Raw genomic sequence first — 25,417 nt, forward strand, 5'->3', positions numbered from 1 at the left:
ACTCCCTCTCTCACAACGCTGTGAGTGTAACAAAACACTACCACTTTCTCAGGGGCAAATAGGAATGGGCATTAAATACTGGATTTGCCAGAAGTGCTCACACTTCTGAAATAAAAAAGGATGGCTGATGATTAATTGGTTGGGCTGGATTTGTCCTGCGTTTTCTGGGTAGGGCATATTTCCACAATTTCCACTTGGTTGGGTGGATTACCATGTTACAGCTATTCTGGAAAATGGTGGTTAAAGGTTTGGCCAATGTTAGAGTATAAGCCTTCAGTACCACAGCAAAGATGTTGTTAGAGCCTATAGGGTGGAATTTTACCGCCAGCCCCGCCAACGGGAATTTCTAGTCCCGCCAAAGTGTAAGGTCCACTGTGGGTGTTGCCCACGCTAGCAGGTGGCAGCTGGTTGGGAGGGGTGGTATGGCGCAGGTGGTGCAGGGGTAGGGGTTATCCATTCGGCCAGTGTCTGCAGAACCAAGGGCGAAGGTGGATGGTCAGTGGGGTGCATAGCAAGATGGCTGCCTTTCAGGCCACAACAATGGCTTTGTGCCTGGACACCACCCCAGTCCCGTGGGGGGCACCCCGGCTTCATACTCCTTTCCCACATCAGCCCCCACCCCCCAAAGAGCTGTGGCAGGGCACCCCCCCCCCCCCTCCCACCCCCCATCCGAGCCAGCCCGGCCAATGTCCAGCCCCGCAGTCCACAGTCACGCCTCGCGGTGTTCTACCTCCTCTCTCCCCCTCATCAACCATGGCGCCAGTGTCACAGTTTTTAAAAGCATAAGTGACCTTGCCGTCTGGAATTCGCCACACTGGAGGCGGAGAACCGCGGAGGCCACGGAGAATACTGGGTCAGGCCCGTGAATGATATGCAAACGGTGTTAACTATACGTACATTCTGGAACGCGTTGATGCCGCTGTGAAACCGGCGCCCGCCACAATTTCTGCATCGGAACCGATTCTCTGCCGATATCACATTTTCTGATTCCGGCATCAGCCAAGGAGAATCCCACCCAATGTTTTCTAGCTCCTTGGAGAATATTGTGTGAACACCAAGTTGGATTCAAAATACAAACTTTGTTTCTTTTAAAAATGCACATATGAAATTCATGCTGCTTGTGATTACTTGGACCTAGAAGCTTCCCCTCTAGAAATATATGAACCAGACAAAGCACATGTACATCTGTTTTCTGGAGTTTGTTTTTCCAGGGACAGGGCACCAGACAGTAGCTATTGCTTGCAGGACATCACTCCACATCAAACATTACTGACCAGAAGTGTCTTCCACTCTTATTGCCTCTCATTGGCATGTTGAAATGATTGATAGGTTGATAATCAATCCGTTTGGCCCTGTTGTGAATACATCTTCACCAGCCATCAAGACCTGGGGCGAAATTCTCCGACCCCCCGCAAGGTCGGAGAATCGCCCGGGACCGGCGTAAATCCCGCCCCGCCGTGGCCAGAATTCTCCGCCACCCGGGAATTGGCAGGGGCGGGAATCGCGCCGCGCCGATCGGCGAGCCCCCTGCGGCGATTCTCCGGCCTGCGATGGGCCGAAGTCCCGCCGCTGAGAGGCCTCTCCCGCCGCCGTGGTTTCAACCACCTCTGGTGGCGACGGGATTGGCGGCGCGAGCGGGCCCCCGGGGTCCTGGGGGGGGGGGGCGCGGGGCAATCGGACCCCGGGGGGTGCCCCCATGGTGGCCAGGCCCGCGATCGTGGCCCACCGATCGGCGGGCGGGCCTATGCCGTGGGGCACTCTTTTTCTTCCGCCACGGCCTCCACCATGGCGGAGGCGGAAGAGAACCCCCTACCGCGCATGCGCCGGTGGTGACGTCAGCGGCAGCTAACTCACCGGCGCATGCGCGAACCGGCGAAGGCCTTTCGGCCAGCCCCGCGCCGGCCGGCAGGCATCAAAGGCCATTGGCACCGGTTTTGGCGCCAGTCGGCATGGCGCCAACCACTCCGGTGCGGGCCTAGCCCCCAAAGGTGCCACTCCGCTACGCCGCGACCCCCCGCCGAGTAGGGGAGAACCCCGGCCCCAGAATTTCTCATTTAGAGGCAGGGACACTGTGCACTACACTGCAAGACTTCTATCTGTGATTAGGGTAATCTTTAAATTTTTGGGTGTCACACTGTGTGACACCTTCTCCACGTATGTGATTGCTATCTCATAGATTGTCATCTCTCTTTTGAACATTGCGCGGGGTTCTCCGGTCTTGTCCATGGCATGAACAGAGAATTTGGTGTTCCAGCCAAGGTTCCGTTCACTTTCAGTGGCACCGGAAAATCCCAACCATGAACAAGAACAGAAGGTTTTGGCCATTGTCAAACCAGTGTTTATCTGTTGAAACTGGAATATACTTCAGTAACACTTATATGGCAAATAGATGGAAAGGATGAAGTTAAAAGATGATATTTAGTGGAAGACAGATACCAGTCAACAGTATTTTATTCAATCCTGCCCATAGTCTCCCAAATGGTGAATCCTGGCCAATATCTCTATTGTCAATCTCGTACATATTACCAGGCAGATATTAACAGCATGTCAAATATTCTCTTTTGCACAGTGAAGTCCATTATCTTGATTCAATTTCAACATGAATGATTAAATGGGTCAAGATATAAATATTAACCATCTCATCATTTTTCTTTCTTCTTGTCAGACTATGGGACTACTGCTTCAAGCAGCAAATAATTTTGGCAGCGTGCGTATGATTGTCAGCATTCAGCTGGATGCAGCATAGGGTGGATAAAGGCATACTTAGCAATACAATTTTAGCACATGCCCTTGGCTTAAGGGAGCAGCTTGAAAACCTATTTTTGTAGATAAACTGTACTAACCACAACAATAATGAGTTATATAGGGCTCCAAAGTTCATTTGGAAAGATAGACCTCGCCACTGAAATTATTAACCCTGAAGACTTTCTTGCAAAGGAAGCAGGAACTCAGAGGATAGCATGGGTACACAGAGGACACCAGATCCCCTAGCTGCATGCCCTTTGGGCAGGGTGGTGCTTTGGTACTGGTGCCACCTGGGTACCCTAGCAGTGCAAACCTGACACCCTGGCACTGCCACCTGGGTGGCAACCTGGCACTGACAAGATGCTTAGGTGGCACTGCCAGCTGGCATGGGCACTTCCAGGATGTCAGGTTGGCACTGCCAAGATGCCAAGCTAGCATTTCTTGAGAATACAATTGGGCCAGGGCTGCCCTGCATGGGTGTTTAGGGGGGTAGCAGGGGCCTCTGCCGCGCATTTCCCGTTTAGGCCCCTTATACAACACAAGTTGCGATGAATAGCTATATGTTTCGCAGCACTGCGAGCTTTGGGATACACATGACTAAACACGTTCGCTCAGGGACTTAGTTCCCTTTCGGGAGAATCATGCCCAATAAGTTACTGCACAGAAATTAAACTTCAAATTGATTTTAATGAAGAATAAAGTTGGGATGAGTATAAATTGTTTTTTTTTATTCATTCAAGCGATGTGGTCTTCGCTGAAAAGGCCAAAATTTATTGCCCATCCCTAATTGCCCTTGAGAATTTGGTAATGAGCTGTGTTCTTGAGCCAATGCAGTCCCTGAGGTGTAGGTGCACCCACAGTTCCGTCGGGGAGGGAATTTCAGGATTTAAATGCGGCGACAGTTAAACAAGCACCATTTGACAGCACTGTACTGATGATCGAGAGTCGACTGATAGAATTTACAGTACAGAAGGAGGCCAGTCGGCCCATCGAGTCTGCACTGACTCCTGGAAAGAGCACCCTACCCAAGGTTAACACCTCCACCCGATCCCCATAATCCAGTAACCCCACCCAACACGAAGGGCAATTTATCATGGCCAATCCACCTAACCTGCACATCTCTGGACTGTGGGAGGAAACCGGAGCACCCGGAGGAAACCCACGCACACACGGGGAGGATGTGCAGACTCCACACAGACAGTGACCCAAGCTGGAATCGAACCTGGGACCCTGGAGCTGTGAAGCGATTGTGCTATCCACAATGCTACCGTGATGGGGCAGTAATTATTCAGGTTGGGTTTGTCCTGCCTTGTGTGTGCAGGACATGTCTGGACAATGTTCCATATTGCGAGGTGGGTGCTAGTGTTGTAGCTGTACTGCAACAGCTTAGCCAGAGGCGGCAGGTTGTGGAGCACATGCTTTTAGTCCCATTGCTGGAATAGTGTCAGGGCCCTTAGCTTTTTCAGTATGCAGTGCCTTCAGCTGTTTCTGGATGCCACCTGAAGTGAATTGAATTGGTGGAAGACTGGCATCTATGATTCTGGGGATCTCCAGAGGAAGCCGAGATGGATCATGCACTCAACCGACACTTCTGGCTGAAGATTGTTGCAAATGCTTCAGTCTTATCTTTTGCTCTGGTGTGCTGGCTCTGCATATTGAGGATGAGGATATTTGTGGATCCTCCAGTGAGTTGATCCTGCCATATTTCTGCTAACTTAATACTTTGTAGATGTCTTACCGCCTCCAAGTGAGATTGGAAAATAGCACCAAGTTACGGATAGTTTAAATTCATTAAGAATTGGTCAGACGGGAAGAAAAATCGAAAGCCTATTACTGTGATGAATGTAGGAATTTCAGATACAGTATGGGTTAAAAGCCCGGGTTGGCATATTATTGCTTCAGTAGTATTTTTAAAAATCACCATTTGCAAAACAGCTAGGCTCTTTGGAGCCAGAGGTGCAATTAAAGCATCATAAATGTTTGGGCTGATGGACTTTTATTTATATTAAGTGGGTTCCCTGCAGTTAATTTGAGACATTGGGGTGAATTCTCCGCTGGCCATATTCTCTGTTCCGCCAGGAGCACACCCCAGCCCATGGGTTTCCCAGCAGCATGGGGTGCCTACAATGGGAAATCACATTGGCCAGCGGCGGGAACGGAGAATCCCCTCGACAGCGACAGCATGCCACCGAGAAACACGTGGCTGGGGAGGCGGACAATTCACTCAATTGCGTTCAGTTTAGCAAGATTATGTAGTTAATGGGAGGAACCAGTGATTGAAGCAGTCAAGTGTTGAGGTTTCTCAGAGTTTTTGGTTTTGGCTGGAAGGTGAACTGAGAATGTTTCTGAAGAAATACAGCGAGAGATTCTCCAATATTCTGACAGGGTGTCAAGTCTTTTTTTGAAGCAGTCTCAAAAGATCTCTGTTTCTCAAAGTGGAGTATCCAAGACATCTCTGTACAGCAAGAATTCCTGAGAGCTAACTGTATGTAAAAGTGGATTGTGAAATGAGATGGTTTTGTTGTCTGAGTGGGAATAAAGATAGCAGTTAAGGGTTATTGTGTCCCTGTATTGATTAGTATTGTTTAAGGGGTAATTGTAAGCTATTTTCTTGTGTGATTATAAAGCTATTTTAATAATCAGTTAGTAATAAAGTTTGCATTAATATACCATATCCCTATTTCTTTGTGAAATCATTCCTGGAGTGAGGTATCCTTTCCTCACAGTCTTACAAAATTAAAATCAAATATTGAGGTTTCTGCCCAGTATCTGAGCCACTGTTTGGGGTCTGGTCCAGGATCATAATAATTAGAAGTTTAGTAATCTGGGATTTTGTGTGCATAAGAAACTGAGAGTAGAAACCTTCCTTTGTGGATGTCATCTGCAACTTCAAGCAGAATGATTGAGAGAATTTGTCTTTTCCACTCCCCTGTCCCCACTTTCCCCTTCTCTCTAAAGAGATCTGAGCTTCTCATAGAGCTATTTAACAAGTTGAGCTGTGCCTACCAGAAGAGCCTTGCTCTCAACTTTGTACACTCTTACTCAAAGTGCTTCTATTTAATGGTGCTGAAAATTGAAAATGACTTGCCAGCCTTGCTCTGGTGGTCTGTGAGCTCAATCTGCCAACAGCCAGAATAAACATGACGAAAATTAGTTTTTACCTTGGATGGTCAGTTAGCTCAGTTGGCTGGACGGCTGGTTTGTGATGCAGAGGAATGCCGCTTCAAATCCCATGCCAGTTGAGGTTATCCATGAAGCCTGTCCCTCGCCTGAGGTGTGGTGATCCTCAGGTTAAATCACCACCAGTTAACTCTCCCCCTCCAAGGGGAAAGCAGACTATGGCCATCTGGGACTCTGGCAACTTTCACTTTTGCTGAATTCGGTCTCACAGGCTCCCAACCATGTCATGACGATCGGGACATCCAAACGCACTGCTGCCAAGCAGTTTATTTCAATTACGATCCTTTTCCATTGGACACAATCCTGAATACTAACTTGGAAAAAGAATATTTAGATCGCTGTACAAGGATGTAGAATCAAACAGATTACAGTGACAGAGCCCTTTGTGCTCAAAAGGTTCTTGTTTATACTAGGAACTTAAAACTCTGATGCCTGTCAACTTTGTACCATTGCAAAACAAAAGAGCACAAAACCTAACATGTAGCTACCCCTGCCTTTGAAACCGTTTCATTCTGGTACCTTTTGCAGAAGGCGAAGTGCAGAATGCCTGAACCTGGATTGTTTTCCCACAAATTAAACTGTTGGTAATTTCAGACTCTCCCAGCAGCACACTGTACAGTTTCTTTCAAATGTCCTCCCAAAAATAGTTGAGTTGATAAGATATCTTTTGTGTTCCTGTTGTCCCTAGCTGCATTCAACTGTTAATCACCAAATATGTTCTTTAAAAAAACATTCTACAGAAGCGAGAGTCATTCAAGAGTACAATGTTTAAAATACATAAACAGATTGTGTTGGTTGGAGGACATCTTCACTTCTGTCACTGAATAAAATAGAAAATTTGAATAGTTGAATGATTTTTGTGGGTTATGCTGGCTGTTAGTTGGTACTCAGGCGATATCTCTAACACATTTGTTTTGTTTTATTGCCTAGTTTGAGATGTTGACAGGGTCACTGCCTTTCCAAGGCAAGGACAGGAAGGAAACCATGGCACTTATACTCAAGTAAGTTTGTTTGTTGAAAACTTGTAAGATTCTTTCACTACTGAAAGAATTTAGTCATGGTGCATTACTGACATCAGTTACAAATGCCACGTTGTGTGAAAGAAGTGCTGCTGATGCTTTGGGGGAAAGTAACTGCTTAGTTAATAACTTGAGTTACAAAGTTTGTATCAAAGACTGGATCAATATTCCAATCTTCATGCTGTATTTGTGATGAGATTCAATAGTTTTCTTTTGAACAAAACTTGGATTGCCTTAAACAAGCGGCCCGATTCTCCCCAAAAACTTCTAAGTTCATTTGTGGCGAATTTTTCCGGGAGATTCCCGTCGGCTCTGCCGGCAAGTTCCCCACCGCTATTCAATGACACTTAGTCACTTTTTTGGGCCTGGGGAGTTTCTCACTGGTTCTGGAGGGCACAGCTGACCACCAAAAAGTGGGAGACCCTCTGGATGGTGTATGCAGTGCACCACTAAATCAGTCCAGGTATCGTAACCGCATTTTGAGCAGTCCGATGCACTGCTCAATGACAGCCCCGGTGGTTTGTGATATCGGGTCTCCGCCTCGGTCTCAGGCCTCCGAACCAGTGTCATCAGGCAGGACCTCAGCAGGTATCCCTTGTCCCCCAAGAGCCAACTGTCAACCTGGGATAGTCTTCAAAGATGCCAGGGATCTCTAAGTGCCCCAAGATGTAGCTGTCATGCACGCTTCCTGGGTAGCAGGCATACATGTGCATGATGTGGAGGCAGTGGTCGCACACAATCTGAATATTCAGGGAGTGGGATCCCTTCCTGTTAATAAAGGGTGTGCGGGGGGTGATATGCATGCCATCTGTTGCCCCCTGGACCTGGGGTATCCCCCGGCAATGGTAGGCAATCCTGCAGCCTGAGCATCTTGGTGGGCCTGGTCCAGGTTGAAGGTGATCTAGTCTGATGGCCAGGCATATAGAACAGCTGTCACCTCCCAGATGCACCTGTGGGCTGTAGATTGAGAAATGCCACACAGGTCCCCGCTCGAGCCCTGGAATGAACCGTTGGCGTAAAGATTCAGGGCTGTGGTGACCTTTGCGGCCACTGGAGCAGATGTCCTCCTCCTCCACTGGCTGCCAAGTCTGTGAAGACGTGGCACAGGTGCCGCACTCTCACACTCCCAAGATGGAGTCTTCTGTGGCACATGCTGTCCGTCATCTCATTGAAAGACCAACAACGCATACATATCTTGGTCGTTGCTGGCCTCTCCCTCTGTGTCCCTCCTCAGCCTGCTGGGCGACCAGGTCTTCAGGGTGTGAGGCGGCCCCCTGCACATGGGGTCCCGCTTCCAGCTTGTGTCGTCACTGCTGCTGCCCGCCTCGGCTCCCACCAGCACCACAATGGCAGCCGCTGCAGGACTGACACCACAAACCATTTTGATATCTGTAAGGAATTGAAGAAGAGAGACTTTCAATCAGTCAGAGTTTCCATCTCGGGACTCTCAAATCCCATAAGCCTCCCCCCCCCTTACCATGATTGCCCTGCCTTTTCTCAGAGTGCCATCCAGCGAGCCAATTGTGCTGGCAAATCTTGCTCTGCACACTCACACCCAGCCACATCAGGAGCCCACAGACGCCAGACCTCTGCCGGGATCATTAGGGAGGCTGTGCTCAGGTGCCATCCCCTGATCCAGACACTCACCTTTTGGCCACAAGAATTTCCCCAGCGCAGAAGCTCTGCTCTTTAGTGTTTGATTGTTGGCAGCTGCCTCTATGGTGCTGACAATCCTAGAGTTCCGGCACACTGGTCAAGCATGAAATGAAAATGAAAATCACTTATTGTCACAAGTAGGCTTCAATGAAGTTACTGTGAAAAGCCCCTAGTCGCCACATTCCGGCGCCTGTTCAGGGAGGCTGGTACAGGAATCGAACCGTGCTGCTGGCCTGCTTGGTCTGCTTTCAAAGCCAGCGATTTAGCCTGGTGAGCTAAACCAGCCCCTCAAAGCTAAGCATCAAAGGTTGCTTAAAATACAGTGCACTGATCACCCTCTTAGACACGACATGAGTGCTCTCGAGGATGCACTTGAGAGTTCAGAATATCTTGCTTATTAAAAGGTCAACAGCAACGAAGATTTGAAAATCAGCTATGTAACATTCCATATATCACACTAACCGTTAAACAACAAGGAAACATTACCATTCCATACTGATACCAATCCAAAGCTATATCAGCTCATTTTCACAAACAAAAACAAACAAACGGTATCACCCCTCATAGGTTCCTCAGCAGAAATGGATAAGCCTGAGAATGTGTTATGTGCAGAACTTTGTCATAGAAATGATCTGTCCATCAACGTGTTGCTTGTTCCATGTATCAGTGCCATTCTCCGTCCAGGAGCCGCAGCTGTGCAGGCTCTTCCACACAGCCCAATCTCACCAGAACCAAATCCTGGCATCCACATATTCCACTGGTACTCAAGATGCAGTTGAACATCCTTGACGTCCAGCCTGTTTAACCCGTGCCAGTTACATGTAGCACTCACCACAACAACAACAAAAGCATCAATAATCTGTGAATCTGTGAAATCAACTGCGTTAGCAGGTGGCCCATGTGGAACAATGTTGCGTATCAGGTCCCACAGCGTCATCTTGCCTCAAACCGGATTGTCTTCTGGACTCACACATCCCCCTGAGCCCAGTGTTCCAGGATCCAGGTATCTTAGAAAAAAATGTCCTTCTTTCTGTCTACAGAAAAGGAAGGAAACAGCAACAGCAACCTCCAGGCATGTGCAGCCACCAGCAGGACCAAGCAGCAAACACAATCTGCAACTGTGACGTGCTCTCACAACTAACAAGGCTAACATTTGAAATAGCCTTCAGCTGTGAAGCAAGAGGCTGCTCACAGTCAAAGGGAGTGAAATTGACTTTCAGCATTGAAACCACAGCAAGACTCATTTCTGGATGTGTTTGGCGGGACAGACAGGCTGCAACTTTCTCCTGTTATGGATCTCCACAGTATTTAAAGATGGCTTGAAGGTTTCACAGATGCAAAGCCCCTCACCGTCACCTGCACGTGGGGTTACCCCGACCGAGAACACTTCACCCCCCGACCAAGCGCGGCCTCCCCTTAGGGCTTCCCCACCCCTCCAAGCACTGGGCAAGCAAGTCTGATGACCTTGAACTGCATGTCGGATAATGGAAATGGCTACTCACCTCCTCAGTTCCCACAGTAGCCATTACGCCAGCTTCACATGCTAAATGACACCCACATGACTTCCCATTGGTGAGTCAGACAATTCCCGGGAGGCCGCTGCATTCAACTTCAATCTTGCCTATGAGAATCAAATGAATGCAAATGACAGTTAATGATATGCTTGGTATTTTGGGAAGAGATCTGGAACTCGCCGTTGGGAACCAGCGGGGTGAATTGCAGACCTGGGGCTGGATTGTCCGGTTGCCGACGCTGAAATCGCGTTCGGCGATCGGTCGAAGAATCACAGTTCGTAACCATATCGGAGGCGGCGTCGCTTTTGTGATGCTCCGCCCCCTCCAAAGCGGCATACTTGGAGGCCACGTGTTGATGGCCTCAGGACGTTGCCTGAGGCCCACCCCCGATGCTCTGCCACCAACAGGCCGAGTTCCCGACAGCGCCGGTCGCGTGTGGTCTCATCTGTCGGGAACTCGGTGTGGCAGCTGTGGACTCGTGGGGGCTTTATTAGGGGCTAGGAGCACAGTGGGGGGGGGGGGGTTTCCAGGATGCACGAGCCGGCCAAAGAGGGGGAACTATTTCACAGGCTGGGTCCGCAAGTGGCCTCCGCCATATAGCGCAAATGCTTGGCCCTGGTCCGGGAAATTCTCCGGGCCATATCGGCAGCTAGAGCCGGGTGTGCTACCCTGCCGGCATGCTAGCCCCCAGCAAAAGGGGGAATCAGTGGCCGTTTTATGCCATTTTTTCTGGCAGAAAATGCTACCGTTCCCACGCCGTCGTGTGGACATAGCTCCAGAATCGGAGAATCCAGCCCCTGATTTTGGCCTTTCCTGCTATTCACTCAGCGTGCTCTGATCCACGCCGGCCGCAACGCGATGGTTGACTTGCGCCATTAGTCTCAAAATGGGAGAAATCCACCCAACTTTTCAGATCGATAGTGTTTAATCAGAACTCATTAGAGCTCATGGAGGATAATTGACCTAGCTCTTTGGCCAGAATCTTCCTTTCTGGAGTGGAAGTTTGGTTGCAGGTATGGAAGTGGGAGCGATTTCTGTTGGGTGGTGGGACAGCTGCCACACGTGATCTTGCATTGCTCCGCACTACTGGGGGGAGCTTTCCAATTCTCACTGTAAGGGCAGGCAGGAGGTCACTGTCGCGCCATTACCCCATGGAGTTAAAGGTCCAGAAGACATATATAAAGCACATTCGGACAGCCTGCACTTCACCTTCCACCTTACATGGGCACTGCCATACCCTTCCCTGCTAACCCTTCCTTCCTTCCTTGATCATCCTCCATGCAACTTGCACTGTCACCACTCAAGCATAGGCTGGAATTTACAGACTCTCCCCAAAGAGGACAATGGCGCAGCAGCTCACCGTTAAAAGATCAGCCATGATCTAATTGAATGGCGGAGCAGGCTCGAGGGGCCAGATGGCCTACTCCTGCTCCTAGTTCTTATGTTCTTATGTTCTTATGTTAATCAAGGAACAAGTTGACCTCACCAGCTGCACATGACTTAGGTACTGTGGTAAAACTGAACAATCTAACTGCTCACTGGTGGGGAATTTAATTTGGAGGTACAACTTAATTCTGGTGAGCTGGCCTTTTAATGAATAACTTGGTAATACATGCAAAAGGGCTTCTCAACATTGTTCATCGGTAAGTTTATCCCACCTTCAACCTGCCTTTAAAGTCCCAAGAGCTTAATTCCTAAAGTTCATCTCGTTGCAGGGGAACTGTTTTTTGGCTTCATTCTTCCACTCGCCGAGCTTCCCTGTGCCAGCGGAACAGGCCGATTCCACCCTATAACTATTTCTCCTTTCACAGATGCTGCCAGACCTGTTGAGTATTGCCATCACTTTCTGATTTTACTCTCGTGAATATAAGCCCTTTCTGCTCAATCCCTCCTCATTGGGCACTATCTCATTTCAGGACTCAATCCAGTGAACTAACACGAAAATATCTGCCTTTGGGTAAAGAGACCAAAATTGTGCACAATATTTGATGAATATTCTCACAAAAGTGGTATATAATTTTAGCAAGACTTCCTCACAGTTGAACTCCAATCGAACTTACAATAAAGGCCAATGTAGTTTTTGCCTTCCTAATTGCTTGCTGTATGTTAGCTTTCTGTTACTCGGGAAGGATCCTGAAGTCCTTTTGAAGATAATCATTTACTTACCCCTTGTCTTTCAGAAGCTATCTTGCTTTTCTATTCTTCCTATTAAAGTGGATGATTTCACATTTTCCTGTGTACACTATATTTGGCACCTTCTTGCCCAGTCACTTTACTTGTCTATATTCCTTTGCAACCCCTTTGCATTCCCCTCAGTTAATTTTCCCAACTCGTTTTGCATCATCAGCAAACATGGATACATTACACTCATTTGCCACATTTGAATCATTTCAATAAGTTGAGGATCAAAAACTGATCTTTGTGGCACATCACTAGGTCTTAAAATAAGAGGCTGTCGAGATAGTAGAGGCATTGGTTCCAATTCTCCAAAATTCCTTAGATTCTGGAAGGGTCACAGCAGATAGGAAAATAGCAACTGCACCAGGCGGGATTCTCCATTCCCACAGCCGGCCAATAGGGTTTCCCATTGAGGCCACCTCACTCCTTCGATAAACCTATGGGTGTGGGTGCACTGCCGGCTGACTGGAGGAGCCCACCGACGGAGAATTCCGCTGAACATCTTTATTCAAGAAAAGAAGGAGGCAGAAAGCAGAAGGTTATGGATCAGTTTGTCTAATATTTATCATTTGGAAATTGCTAGAATCCATTATTGAAGAGGTTTTAGCAGGATATTTAGAAAATCACAAAGGGATCAGGCAGAGTCAACATGGTTTTGTGAAAGGGAAATTTATTGGAGTTCCTTGAGGAAGTGATGAACAACATGGATAAAGGGGACCCTGTAGATGTGTTGTATTTAGATTTCCAAAATGCAATTGATAAGGTGCCACATCCAAGGTTGCTACACAAAAAAGAGCTCATGGTGAAATGAGTACCATATTACAATGAATAGAAGGTTGGCGAATAGAAAGCAGAGATGAGGTATGATGAGTCATTTTCAGGTTGACAAGTTTCACTAGGTGAGTGCCAGAGGGATCAGTGCTGGGGTGTAAAACATTTACAATATCAATGACTGCAATGAAAAACCGAATGTATCGTAGCTAAATTTGTCTATGTCAGTTCGATAGGTCGGAAAGTATGTTGCCTCGAGGATATAATGAGTCTGTAAATGAACTTAGCTACTTTAAGTGAGTGAGCAAATATCTGTCAGATGCAGAATAATGTGGGAACTAGGAGCTTTTCCATTTCGGGAGGGAAAACTCAAAAGCAGAATATTTTCAGTGCTCAGACGCTTATTTATCTTCAAGCAGCTATTTCTCAGCTACTCATATCTCAGCTTTGTAAAATTAGCCATTCCCTAATTTAAAAAGATTTTGCTTGGTCCAACTTATCCTTTTCCATAACTACTCTAAATCTTTTTAGAAATTTAGAATACCCAATTATTTTTTACAATTAAGGGGCAATTTAGCGTGGCCAATCAATCTACCCTGCACATATTTGGGTTGTGGGGGTGAGATCCATGCAGACACGGGGAGAATGTGCAAACACCATACAGACAATGACCTGGGGCCGGGATCGCATCCGGGTCCTCGGGGCCGTGAGGCAGCCGTGCTAACCACTGTGCCACCCGGTAACTACTCTAAATCTAACTAAATTTTCATCACTACCACGAATTTGCTGTCGTACTGATGCCCCTTATACCCGGCCAGATTCATTCTCGAAAACAAAGTCCAGCACTGCCCCCTGTCTTATTCGGCTTGCTGTATACTTGCTCAATAAATTCCCCTGAATACATTTAAGAACTCTACGTTGACTATACTGTTTACTCTTCATATATCCCAGTTAAAATATGAACATGTTATCTCCCCCTATTACTGCCTATTTGTTTTTGCAGTTTTACTACATATTTGCTCTTCTATCTCCCTTTGTGATCGGGATAAATGATGTACTCCCTGCAGTGTGATGGCTTAATGTGATTCACTTCTTGGCAGATCATCTCTCCTCACTGCTGTGATGTGTTTCATTGACCAATATTGCAATCCACGCCCCAGTTTTTACCCCCCCCCCCCCTCTTCATCCTGTCTGAAAATGATGTAACCAGAGAAATGTTGAGATGTCGTTCCTGTCCTCTTTAAGCTATAGAATCTGAGAGTCATAGAATTTACCATGTAGAAGGAGGCCATTTGGCCCACCGAGTCTGCACGGGCCCTTGGAAAGAGCACCCCACCTAGCCTTTTTTGGACACTAAGGGCAATTTAGCATTGCCAATCCACCTAACCTGCACATCTTTGGACTGTGGGAGGAAACCGGAGCACCCGGAGGAAACCTACACAGACACAGGGAGAACGTGCGGACTCCGCACAGACAGTGACCCAAGCCGGGAATCAAACCTTGAACTTTGGGGCTGTGAAGCAGTTGTGCTAACCACTGTGCTACTATGATGCCCCATGCTGCCATATTTCAGTAATACCTATAATATCATACTTTCACCTGCCTACCTGTGCCCTGAGAACATCTGCTTTACTTACTAGACTCCCTACATTGAAGTATGCACCACTAATCACTGAACAACTCCTTTATTCCCTGTTTTCTAACCTCTGTTTGCTCAACTTTCCTTTCTCACTTTATAATTTTCCGCCTTCCATTTCTGGTTTTGCTTCTCTTCCTTCTGAACCTACACTCGGGTTCTCAATCCTCTTCCAAGCTTGTTTAAACTCACTCCAACAGCACTAGCAAACCTCCCTACCAAGATATTGATCCCAGCTCTTTAAGATGCAACCAGTTTGATCACTTTGCCACAGAGGATCCTTTGTTATAAAATTACCAATTAACACCATCTCATTACACCATATTTGATTTTAAAAATCCAATTGCCTCATTGGTTCCTTCAAATAGTTTTCTTGAAATTTGTCTGGTATGTATCCCATGAGCTCGTGCTCCCAATGGCTGTTGCTGATTTAATTTACCCAACCTACAGGAAGATTGAAATTCTGCAATGATTATTGCATTAGTGTTGTTACATGGTCCTCTCATTTTCTGTCTTCTCAATTATGTGACTGCTATAAGGTAGAGGGGTGGTGGTGGTGGTGTGGGGGGTCAACTATTCCTGTCAGTGTTTTTTGTCCTTTGCTATTCTGTAGCACTAAACCAAGTAAATGAGAGAGGTTCTAAATTTGACCTCTGGTCTGTCTTGAGGTAGTCGATTTTGGCTACGCTGTAGTGAAGCTATAATAATTCAACTTGACATTCTCAGATTAGGCAGAGGGGAACTCCTGTTCCTGATTGCTGTCCAATGATCTGTGCATGTAAGTTCATGTGTCAGTGTCTAACTATAAGGACAGCCTTGTGTTCAGTTGGGAGGCCCACTATCGTTGACCAATCTGATGACATTCAATTTCTTGATCTTCAGTCACCAGATGCCCTTAACAAAATTATCTGTGGGCATCTGGTATTGGTGGGAGTCACACTTTGGCACAAGACACTACTTTCAGGAGAGAAGGTGAAAGTTAGGGAATAGCGTAAACTGAGGAGCAAAGGAATAGATTGCCTCAAATACTTTTGAATACCTTCTGTTTGTTTTATTTACTGATATTTGTTTGTGTCTGTATTCTAGAGCCAAACTGGGAATGCCACAATTCTTAAGCCCAGAAGCGCAAAGCCTTTTGCGAGCACTTTTCAAGCGGAATCCCTGCAACCGATTAGGTACATTTGTTTTAAATTTTCTCGAAAAATTGGATGATCAAGTGCGATTATTAAATTAAACCACCTTTATTAGCTAATGTTCATCCACATGTTTTCCTGGGTAACTCAATTAATTTATACACAGATAATAATGCATAGGCTAGCTGTTACATTCGGGGGTCTCTGAATGGAATAAACTGATATATTTTGAATTATTTGTGATTCTCAACTCTCCCAATATCAAAGCTTTTTCTGCTGCCATTGAAGATAAGGAAACAATCAACCCCTGACTTCTCTGCTGGCTGTTTTCTCCATTGTAAAAGGAACACGTTTTGAAGTCCAGTTGCTCAATTTCACTGCTCACGCAGCTTTTCTCCAAAATTGAGTTATTTTACTGTAAACATTAGTTCAACATTTTAATCACACACTGCGCAAAGAAAGAAAAGTAACCATTAAAAGAGAAATAGTTATTTGACAAAAGTAGTGAACTGTTTGACAATCATTCTTTTTTTAAAAACTGACAAATTCCACAAAGCTTCGGGTTTAGCACAGGTGGGCCAAACAGCTGGCTTGCAATGCAGAACGAGACCAGCAGCGCGGGTTCAATTTCCATACCACCCTCCCCAAACATGTGCCAGAATGTCGCGACTAGGGGCTTTTCACAGTAACTTCATTGAAGCCTACTTGTGACAATAAGTGATTATTATTATTATTATTTGTCCCCAGATATGCAGAACAAATCTGGATGATCAGATTGGAATAGTGGTGTGACACAATCCCAGTTTCTGTGTTTGCCTTTAATTTATTTTAATATGACTATTTTTTTAAATATAAAGAATGCATGGTTTTAATCTGCACTTTATTTGCAGTTCTGGAGTATTATTGCAGCTTAATTCACCATAAACGGCTTCAAAAGAACATGCTTGTTTTGGCACAACAAAGTTATTCAGTATATGGTGAAAGCTTTGTCACATGACATGATCAAAAGCAACAAGGATACAAATTCTGTTGCCATGTGCTGTGTCTATTAGAGATTAGATTTAGGTGCCCTTAGGAATATTACAGGTGATGGATGGCTTGCTATAACGCGCTCAATAGGGGCAGTGTGGGATGCCTGCCCTCAGGAGCTGATGGCCAAGCCAATTGGCCAACAGTCCCATCAGCCCCAACAACACCAAGAGCATATTCTTGGGCACTGCCAGGACTGCAACCGGGAAGGAGAAGACCCAATGGATCCGGGAGGCAAGTAAGTCCATCCAAGGGCTTGAACAGGGACGATTTGGGCAGGTTAGGGAAGAGTTTGGGGTATGTGGGTTGTGTTTAATGCAGTAGTTGGACAGGAGGAAAAGGGGTTCTATCGTAAGGGGTCTGCCTCCGATTTGCAAAGTGCCACCCCAGACGATAGTACTCCTCCCTTCCATCCCGCCCTTCGACAACATTTTTTTCAAAAGCAGGCTGCCCATTCGCGCCAGACTGACAACGCCAAATGTTTTGTGGCGAAGGCAGCATATTATCATAGCCAATTGATTTGGTAATGAACCCAATTGACTCTTAATTACTCATTTAAATATGGCGGGCGGGCTGCAAATTTCATGCCCGTGAACTTGGGGGTAGGTGGCATGGTGAGCCTCATTTTACATGCCCACCTCATCACACCTGGCGGGGGCACATAACATGCAGTCTAATAACTTTTCAGAAGCACTGATTCCATTGTTTGTATTTTTATTTTGGTTTTAAGGTGCTGGACCTGATGGAGTTGAGGAGATAAAAAGGCACTGTTTCTTCGGAACAATAGACTGGAATGTAAGTGCATTACTGCAATTCTGAAGTTTGAAGTTTTAAATTGTTGATTAAGACTTATTGTTAATGAACATATGTCTCATCAGCTACTTTGCAATCTTAATCAGCTACTTTGCAATCAGTGATGTTTTTTTTTAAAGCTCCCTTGTTAATGGTGTGGAGATAGATGCACTTTGATGTGATTGGCCTTTCTGCTGTTTAGTCTCTCTGTTTATGCTGCCAGATAGTTGGAAGGACAAGATGTTGAGAGCATGGGTGAATATCAATGGCTGAAACAGTCACTTAACATCATTTGCAGTTAATATTATATTCATGAGCTCTATTTGAAAAAGCAGAGCTAAAAATAATTATCAGGAAAGGAACAATTTAGCTCGCATTCAACTGCCAGATTTTGGCAAGCATGTAGCTTTCTAGTAAAACTTGTTTCTCTTTCACACATGCCAAGCTCAATTGTATATAAAAGCAAAATACTGTGGAAGATGGAAACCTGAAATGAAAACAGAAAATGCTGGAAAAACTCAGCAGGTCCGACAGCATCGATGGAGCTTAAAACAGAGTTAGCGTTTCGAGTGGATCTGACTCTTCTTCCGAGCTGAAAAGAAGGAGGAATGTGATGGATTATATACTGTATAAGAGGGGGTGGAGCAAAGATGGTCAGTGATGCATAGATAGATTGCAACAAAGGTGGAAACAAGGCAGAGCAAGTGTTAATGGCAGTGTGAAGGACTATAGAAAGTGTTGATTTCGGCATAAAGGTAGGATAGCAGAATGTGTTAATAGGAGAACAAAGGGCAGTGCTCGGCGAAAGCAAAGCTAAAGAACAAGAAGGGTTCCATTGAGACAAAATAACCGTTGGATAAAAAAAGGGTCAAGATGGAGGAGAAATGTCACAGTCTAAAGTTGTTGAACCCAATGTTGAGTTCCAAGGGGTATAACATACCTAATCAGAAGATAAGATCCTGCTCTTCCAGTTTGCGTTGGGCTTCACTGGAACATTGCAGCAGTCCAAGGACAGACGGATGGGCATGAGAGCAAGAAGGCAAATGAACTGACAATTGACAGGAGGGTTGGGGCATGCTTGCAGATGGAGCAAAGATGTTGCGTCAAGCGGTCACCCAGTCTGCGTTTAGACTTGCCAATGCAGAGCAGGCCTCATTAGGAGCAGCAATTACAGTAAAGTAACTTGAAAGGTGCAGATGAAATGTTACTTAACCTGAAAGGAGTATTTAGGGCCTTGGGCAGTAGGGAGGGATTGAGGGGGGTAAAGGAGCAGATCTTAGACCTGTTTTTGCAAGGGAAGGCGCCCTGCGAAGGGTTGGGGGTGATGGAACAGTGGATTAGTGAGCATTCCTGTGGAATGCTGATGGGGAGTAAGGGCAAGATGTTTTTGGTGGTAGCATTGTGCTGGCATTGGCATAATTGGTGAAGAATAATCCTCTGAGTGCAGAGGCTGGCGGGGTGAAAAGTGAGGACAATTGGGACCCTATCCTGGTTCTGGGATGAAGGGGAAGGGTGAGGGCAGAGGTGTGGGAAATGGGTTGAACCTGGTTGTGTGTGCTGTCAACCACAGAAGGGGGAAAACCCTCAGTTCAGGAAAAAGGTAGACACTTCAGAAGCGCTGTTTTCAAAGGCGGCATTATTGGAATGGAGGTAGAGTCCTTACTGGAAATGGAGACAGAAAGGTCAAGGAGAAAGAGTATTGGGAAGTTGCCTGAGTAGTACTAGAACAATACCCCAAAAAGATAGGCATAAATGGAGCCCATGTGGGAACCGCTACCCATAACTTTTATTTGTGGGAAGTGAGACAAGATAAAGGCAAAATTATTGAGAGACGGCTAGGCGGGACAGAGTGGTGGTGGTAGTGGGAAATGTTTCAGCTTCTGCTTAAGGAGGAAGTGGGGGGCCCTTGGACCTTCCTGGTGGTGGATGGAGGTGTAGACGGATTGGACATCCATGGCGAAGAACAGGTGGTTAGGGCTAAGAAACTGGAAATTGTAGATATGACATAGAGCATGGTAGAACAGTGGTTAGCACTGTTGCTTCACAGCACCAGGGTCCCAGGTTCAATTCCCACTTGGATCACTGTTTGTGTGCAGTCTGCATGTTCTCCCCATGTCTGTGTGGGTTTCCTCTGGGTCCTCTGGTTTCCTCCCACAGTCCAAAGAAGTGCAGGTTAGGTGGATTGACCATGATAACTTGCCCTCAATGTCCAAAAACGTTTAGGTGGGGTTACTGGGTTACAGGGATAGGGTAGAGATGTGGGCTGAGGTAGGGTGCTCTTCCAAAGGCCTGTGCAGACTCGATGGGCTGAATGGCCTCCTTCTGCAATGTCAATGCTATGATTCTATGACAATAGGTGGGAAGAGACTGGACAAGGAGATTGGGGATGGAGTCAATATTGGAGAAAATGAGTTCCAAAGTTCACAAACAGGACTACCCTGGTAGACCCATCATATGAGCCTGCTCCTTCCAAATGCAACTCATTTCTTCCTACCTTGACATCATTCTACATTTGTGATTCCTCCAATGTCCTACATTATGCTGGAGATTGTTCGGGCCTTGTCCGTCCACCACATTGTGTGTTCCAGTCCAGCTCGGACTGGCTCCCACAACTCTTTCTCCATTATATCGATGACTGTAATGGTGCTGCTTCATGCTCTCATCTGAACCTGGGAACATTTTTGATTTTGCTTCCTATTTCCATCCCTCTCTCACCTTCACATTGTCCATCTCCAACACTTATAGAATACCTACATTGCAGAAGGAGACCATTCAGCCCATCAAGTCTGCACCAACCCTCTGAAAGAGCACCCTACCCAGACCTACTCCACTGCCCCATCCCCATAACCACACCTAATGTTTGGACACTAAGGGGCAATTTAGCATGGCCAATCCACCTAACCTGCACATCTTTGGACCATGGAAGGGTACCGGAACACCCGGAGGAAACTCTCACAGACATGGGGAGAAAGTGTCAACTCCACACAGGCACCGAAGGCCGGAATTGAACCTGGGCCCCAGGCATTGTGAGGTGGCAGGGCTAACCACTGTGCCACCGCGTCGTCCACTTCCCTCCCCTTCCTTGACCTATCTCCACTTCTGGTGATAGACTGACCATGAATATGCATTACAAGCTCACCAACTTCCACATCTATCTGAACTACAGCTCCTCACATCCTTCTTCCTGTAAAGACTTCATCCCATTCTCTGAGTTTCTCTGTTCTGATAATGCTACTTTCGAAAACAGCACATCTGACATGCCTGCCTTGATCCACCTCCAATTTCATTTGCCCCTTTTTTATGGATGGCTTGGTCAGCAGGAAGGGTATCGCACTACATCGGCACCAGGAATGTGACTTACCCGAGCTTTTCCAACATCCGTTCTTTCGACCTTCCATAAATTTGAGATCATCCAAAACTCTACTGCCTATTCTAATGATCCCCTTAAGATCCATAAATCAACTTAACTAAATTTACCAAATGACCCAGAAATAAGGAATTACTGAACAAGGTTTCATTTTTTGTAATTTTTAATTTGACACCAATCAGAATTATTCTACTCTCTCTTTACAATTAGTATAAGCTATAAATTTCACAAAAGAAAATAGAAGATGTACTAAAGATGGATATCACAGATCTTCTAGACAACCCACTCCTCCTGGGTGGTACCAGTTTTAGCCACACATTTCTTCCAAACCTGAATATTCCCCAGGCACAATTCCATTCCCTTTCCTTCATGGACCTAGCCAATTATCCACAGGCAGTGACTTCCACATAAACAGTGTTCCACCCATGAAGTCTTCTACACATTGGTGCGTTTCTTTCCAGAGCCTTCTCAACTCTCAGCTCCCATTGGTTGTGGTAGTGTGGATCTACCAGAACTGCCTTTAGCTCTGCACATTATGGCCGATTCTGGGCATTGAATCATTCTGAAGTGAAAGAAACAATGGCAGCAATCCTAGCAATCCTAAACAGATTAGCTATTAAACAGTCCTCTGTTTTCTCCAGATCCGACATTACCTTGCTCTATTGTAATATAGCTTAATGGGCTTCCTTTGGGAATTGATTGGGAGACTAGAAAGACCACCAAGACCAGAGCAAGCTTCTAGAAGGAGGAGGGAGGAAGGAAGAAGAACATTCAGTAGGAGGCTGTATCCATTGAAGGTGTAGTGGCTTGAAACACACACCGGAGGTTTCCAGTAGTTAACAATGTTGCCTTAAGGGCAGCACGGTGGCCTAGTGGTTAGCACAACCGCCTCACGGCGCTGAGGTCCCAGGTTCGATCTCGGCTCTGGGTCACTGTCTGTGTGGAGTTTGCACATTCTCCCCGTGTCTGCGTGGGTTTCGCCCCCACAACCCAAAAATGTACAGAGTAGGTGGATTGGCCACGCTAAATTGCCCCTTAATTGGAAAAAATAATTGGGTAATCTAAATTTATATTAAAAAAAACAATGTTGTCTTATGTATTCTGGGATAACACAGGCTGCAACTGGATGCAGCTTTAACCAAAACATACTCCAGACCTTGAAGTTAGTTCAATTTGATTTATTGAACCAGTAACACAGTTAGCACAGTTCTCTATGAGTTCGACTCTCTGCTAACCTCAGTGTGGTTACTCTGTCTGACTGAACCAGACTAGCTCTTAGCCATGTGCTGGAGTGTGATACTGTAAATACACTCTGACTCACTGTGTGGATGTTCATCAGGGGAAAGAGGCAGAGTGTGAATGCCTCGTGCCTTTTATAGTGAGATACCATCCGAGTGTCCTGCCTGCTCATTGGTCATGTCCTGTTCTCCGTGTTCATTAGCTGCCTATCTGTGCCTTCTTGTCTATCATTATCTGCATGTCTGCATATAATGACAGACAAAGGGGTTTATTGACGAAAGGCAAAGGAAGGTAAGTAACAGGCACAGAATTCAATATCACAGGTTCTGGTCATTTTAGCTCTGGGGTCCACACTGCCCTGGGTCCTGCTCCCAGGACCCCGCACAAACTGCTTATTGGAAGGGATTCATGGAAACTGAGGATTATAATGTGCCATAACCTGCTCTGAAACATAAAGATTTGGGTTTCCCTCTGCATTATTTTACTGCACAGAGTTAACAGCTTTGTTAAAATGGCCAAGACAGAAATTTAGTCTAAAATGCACTGAGAATAAAGGAAACTAGAACTCATCTTATTTAGTTCAAAGTCACTGAAATACATTCCTTCCCAACAGAAATTATACAGGAAAGAAATTAAACCTCCATTTAAACCAGCTGTCGGAAGACCAGAGGACACGTTTCACTTTGATCCTGAGTTCACATCAAGGACACCAATTGGTCAGTTATCTCTTTTGTAGTTCTCTGAATTGCGCAGTTTAACTCCATTTATTAAACATTAAATAGTAATTAATTTTGATGTGATTGTGTAAAATGTGTTTTGCTCTGCAAATTAACCCTAACAGGCTGGGCAGCATTGAGTCATCCATTTATATAGTTTACCTGAAGAAGGATTTTTTTAAAATCCAAAAGCTTGTGCTATTCCAATACATATTTGTTTATTCAGGCCCCTCGAGCCTGCTCCACCATTTAATAAGATCATAGCTGATCTGCATCCCGCAGATTCTTGTGTAAATATTACTGAAATATGTATATGAATATGTTCTTTTTGATCATGAGTAATTAATTGTGTAATTAATGAGCTCCTCAGGGTAGTTTCCTAGGCCCAAACATCTTCAGCTGCTTCATCAATGACTTCCCTTCCATCACAAGGTCAGAAGTGGGGATGTTTGCGGATGACTGCACAATGATCAGCACCATTCACAACTCCTCAGATTATGAAGCAGTCCATGTCTAAATGCAGCAAGACCTGGACAATATCCAGGCTTGGGCTGGCAAGTGGCAAGTAACATTCACGCCACACAAGTGCCACACAATGACCATCTCCTACAAGAGAGGATCTAACCATCGCCCCTTGACATTCAATGGCATTATCATCGCTTAATTCCCCACAATCAACATCCTGGGGGTTACCATTGATCAGAAACAGAACTGGACTAGCTATATTAATACTGCGGATACCAGAGCAGGTCAAAGGTTAGGGATCCTATGGTGAGTAACTCCCTAATTAGGCCAGCATTTATTGTCTATGCCTAGTTGCTCTTCAGAAGGTGGTGGTGAGCTGCCTTTTGAACAGCTGCACTCCCTTAAGGTGTAGGTACACCCACGGTGCTGTTAAGGAGGGAGTACCAGTATTTTGACCCAGCGATAGTGAAAGAACAGCGATATATTTCCAAGTCAGGGTGGTGAGTGACTTAGTGGGATACCTCCAGGTGGTGGGGTTCCCAGGTATCTGCTGCTCTTGTCCTTCTAGATAGTAGTGGTTGTGGGTTTGGAATGTGCTGCCTAAGGAACCTTGGCGAGTTACTGCAGTGCATCTTGTAGATGGCAGATACAGCTTCTGGTGTTGGAGGTATCGAATGTTTGTGGAAGGGGTAGTAATTAAGCTACCCCCTAAGCCTGTCGACCATCTACAAGATACAAGTCAGTCAGGAGTGTAATGGAATACTTTCCACTTGTCTGGGTGAGTGCGGCTCCAACAACACTCAAGATGCTCGACACTGTCCAGGACAAAGCAGCCCGCTTGATTACTAGGAATCCTTTTTGATCAAACATGAGCTTCAGTGTCCCATATTTGCTCATTAGAACTGCATAGAAAACTACATTGAAATTTTACACAAGGTCTCTCCTACCTGTGGAACTACATCTTCGATAATTTTGCCCCCTGGAAATCTAGCACATGTATGCAAGGTTAACAAGAGATGTTGGAATGTATGTTCAGCTATAGAAAGGCTCCAAGTATAATTGTTGGCACACATTAACAAATTCTCCAGACCTTTTTCACTTTTCACAAGAATGAAGATCAAGATTTAGCAGTTGGCTCGAGCTGGATCTTGTCATTGTGCTGCCCAATGGGAAAATGATAAAAAGCAGTAATAATTCTACAAGCTGTCATTTAGATTAATTTTGGATATTGAACTTCCATTTCCTGCTGCCTGTTTCTGAACTCATCAATTCAATTTTAAAATGTAATAAACTATGTTGAGTCTAGAGGATCTGTTTTTAATTTACAAAACTCTGGAATTTGTTTTACTGAAGATTTTGCAAAGGCTAAATTGGGACAGGTATCACTCATTTTCATTTGGCATTACCTGACCCCACAATACAGATTGAAAAAGGGATCTGGATACCATCTTGGTGTACTTGTGGCTAATAACCACCAGCAACTTGCAGAGCAGTGGGATGATGATGCCAATCACGGTGCAATGCTGATTTGATGCCAGTGCGACCACTTCCAAATTCTGCATGCCTTGTCTTCCTTACACTCTCCTGAATAAAGCAATAAACAGAATGAGGGACTTTCCACCAGCCCTTTTTAAGCAGATCATGAATTACTGCACTTAAATTGATGGCTTATTGCTTCTGGCCTTTGGTGCAATTGCATGCAATTTTGGAACTTTCCTACACTTGGCTAATGTTTTGATACTCCACATCGAGTGGTTGGGCTGATATTTTAGGATTTTTTGTCATGTGAAACTTATGCGGAAACAAATTGTTTCCACACATGTGTGACTTAGCAGGGCTTCCTTTGGGAATTGAACACGATTGCGAGAATAAAAAGAGGCCACATAAAACAGGCCAAGCTGCTAGAAGGAAGAGGGAAGAAGGACATTCAGTAGGAGGCTGTATCCATTGAAGGTGTGGTGGCTTGAGACATACACT

The 25,417-nt window shown here is 45.7% G+C and overlaps 1 protein-coding gene across 6 annotated transcripts in view; it reads left to right on the forward strand.

Annotated features, from left to right (window-relative positions):
- rps6ka2 (ribosomal protein S6 kinase, polypeptide 2) overlaps nucleotides 1-25,417 on the forward strand; it is a 498,908-nt gene that overhangs the window by 375,383 nt on the left and 98,108 nt on the right. For all 6 annotated transcript variants that reach the window (XM_038808497.1, XM_038808501.1, XM_038808509.1 and 3 more), the window contains 4 exons: nucleotides 6,856-6,926; nucleotides 15,786-15,874; nucleotides 17,592-17,656; nucleotides 22,873-22,975. In XM_038808497.1, the coding sequence (XP_038664425.1) occupies nucleotides 6,856-6,926; nucleotides 15,786-15,874; nucleotides 17,592-17,656; nucleotides 22,873-22,975 (328 nt within the window). The remainder of the gene's footprint in view (nucleotides 1-6,855; nucleotides 6,927-15,785; nucleotides 15,875-17,591; nucleotides 17,657-22,872; nucleotides 22,976-25,417) is intronic.

The sequence above is a fragment of the Scyliorhinus canicula genome, chromosome 1 (genome assembly GCF_902713615.1).
Source record: "Scyliorhinus canicula chromosome 1, sScyCan1.1, whole genome shotgun sequence".
Classification (NCBI taxonomy): domain Eukaryota; kingdom Metazoa; phylum Chordata; class Chondrichthyes; order Carcharhiniformes; family Scyliorhinidae; genus Scyliorhinus; species Scyliorhinus canicula.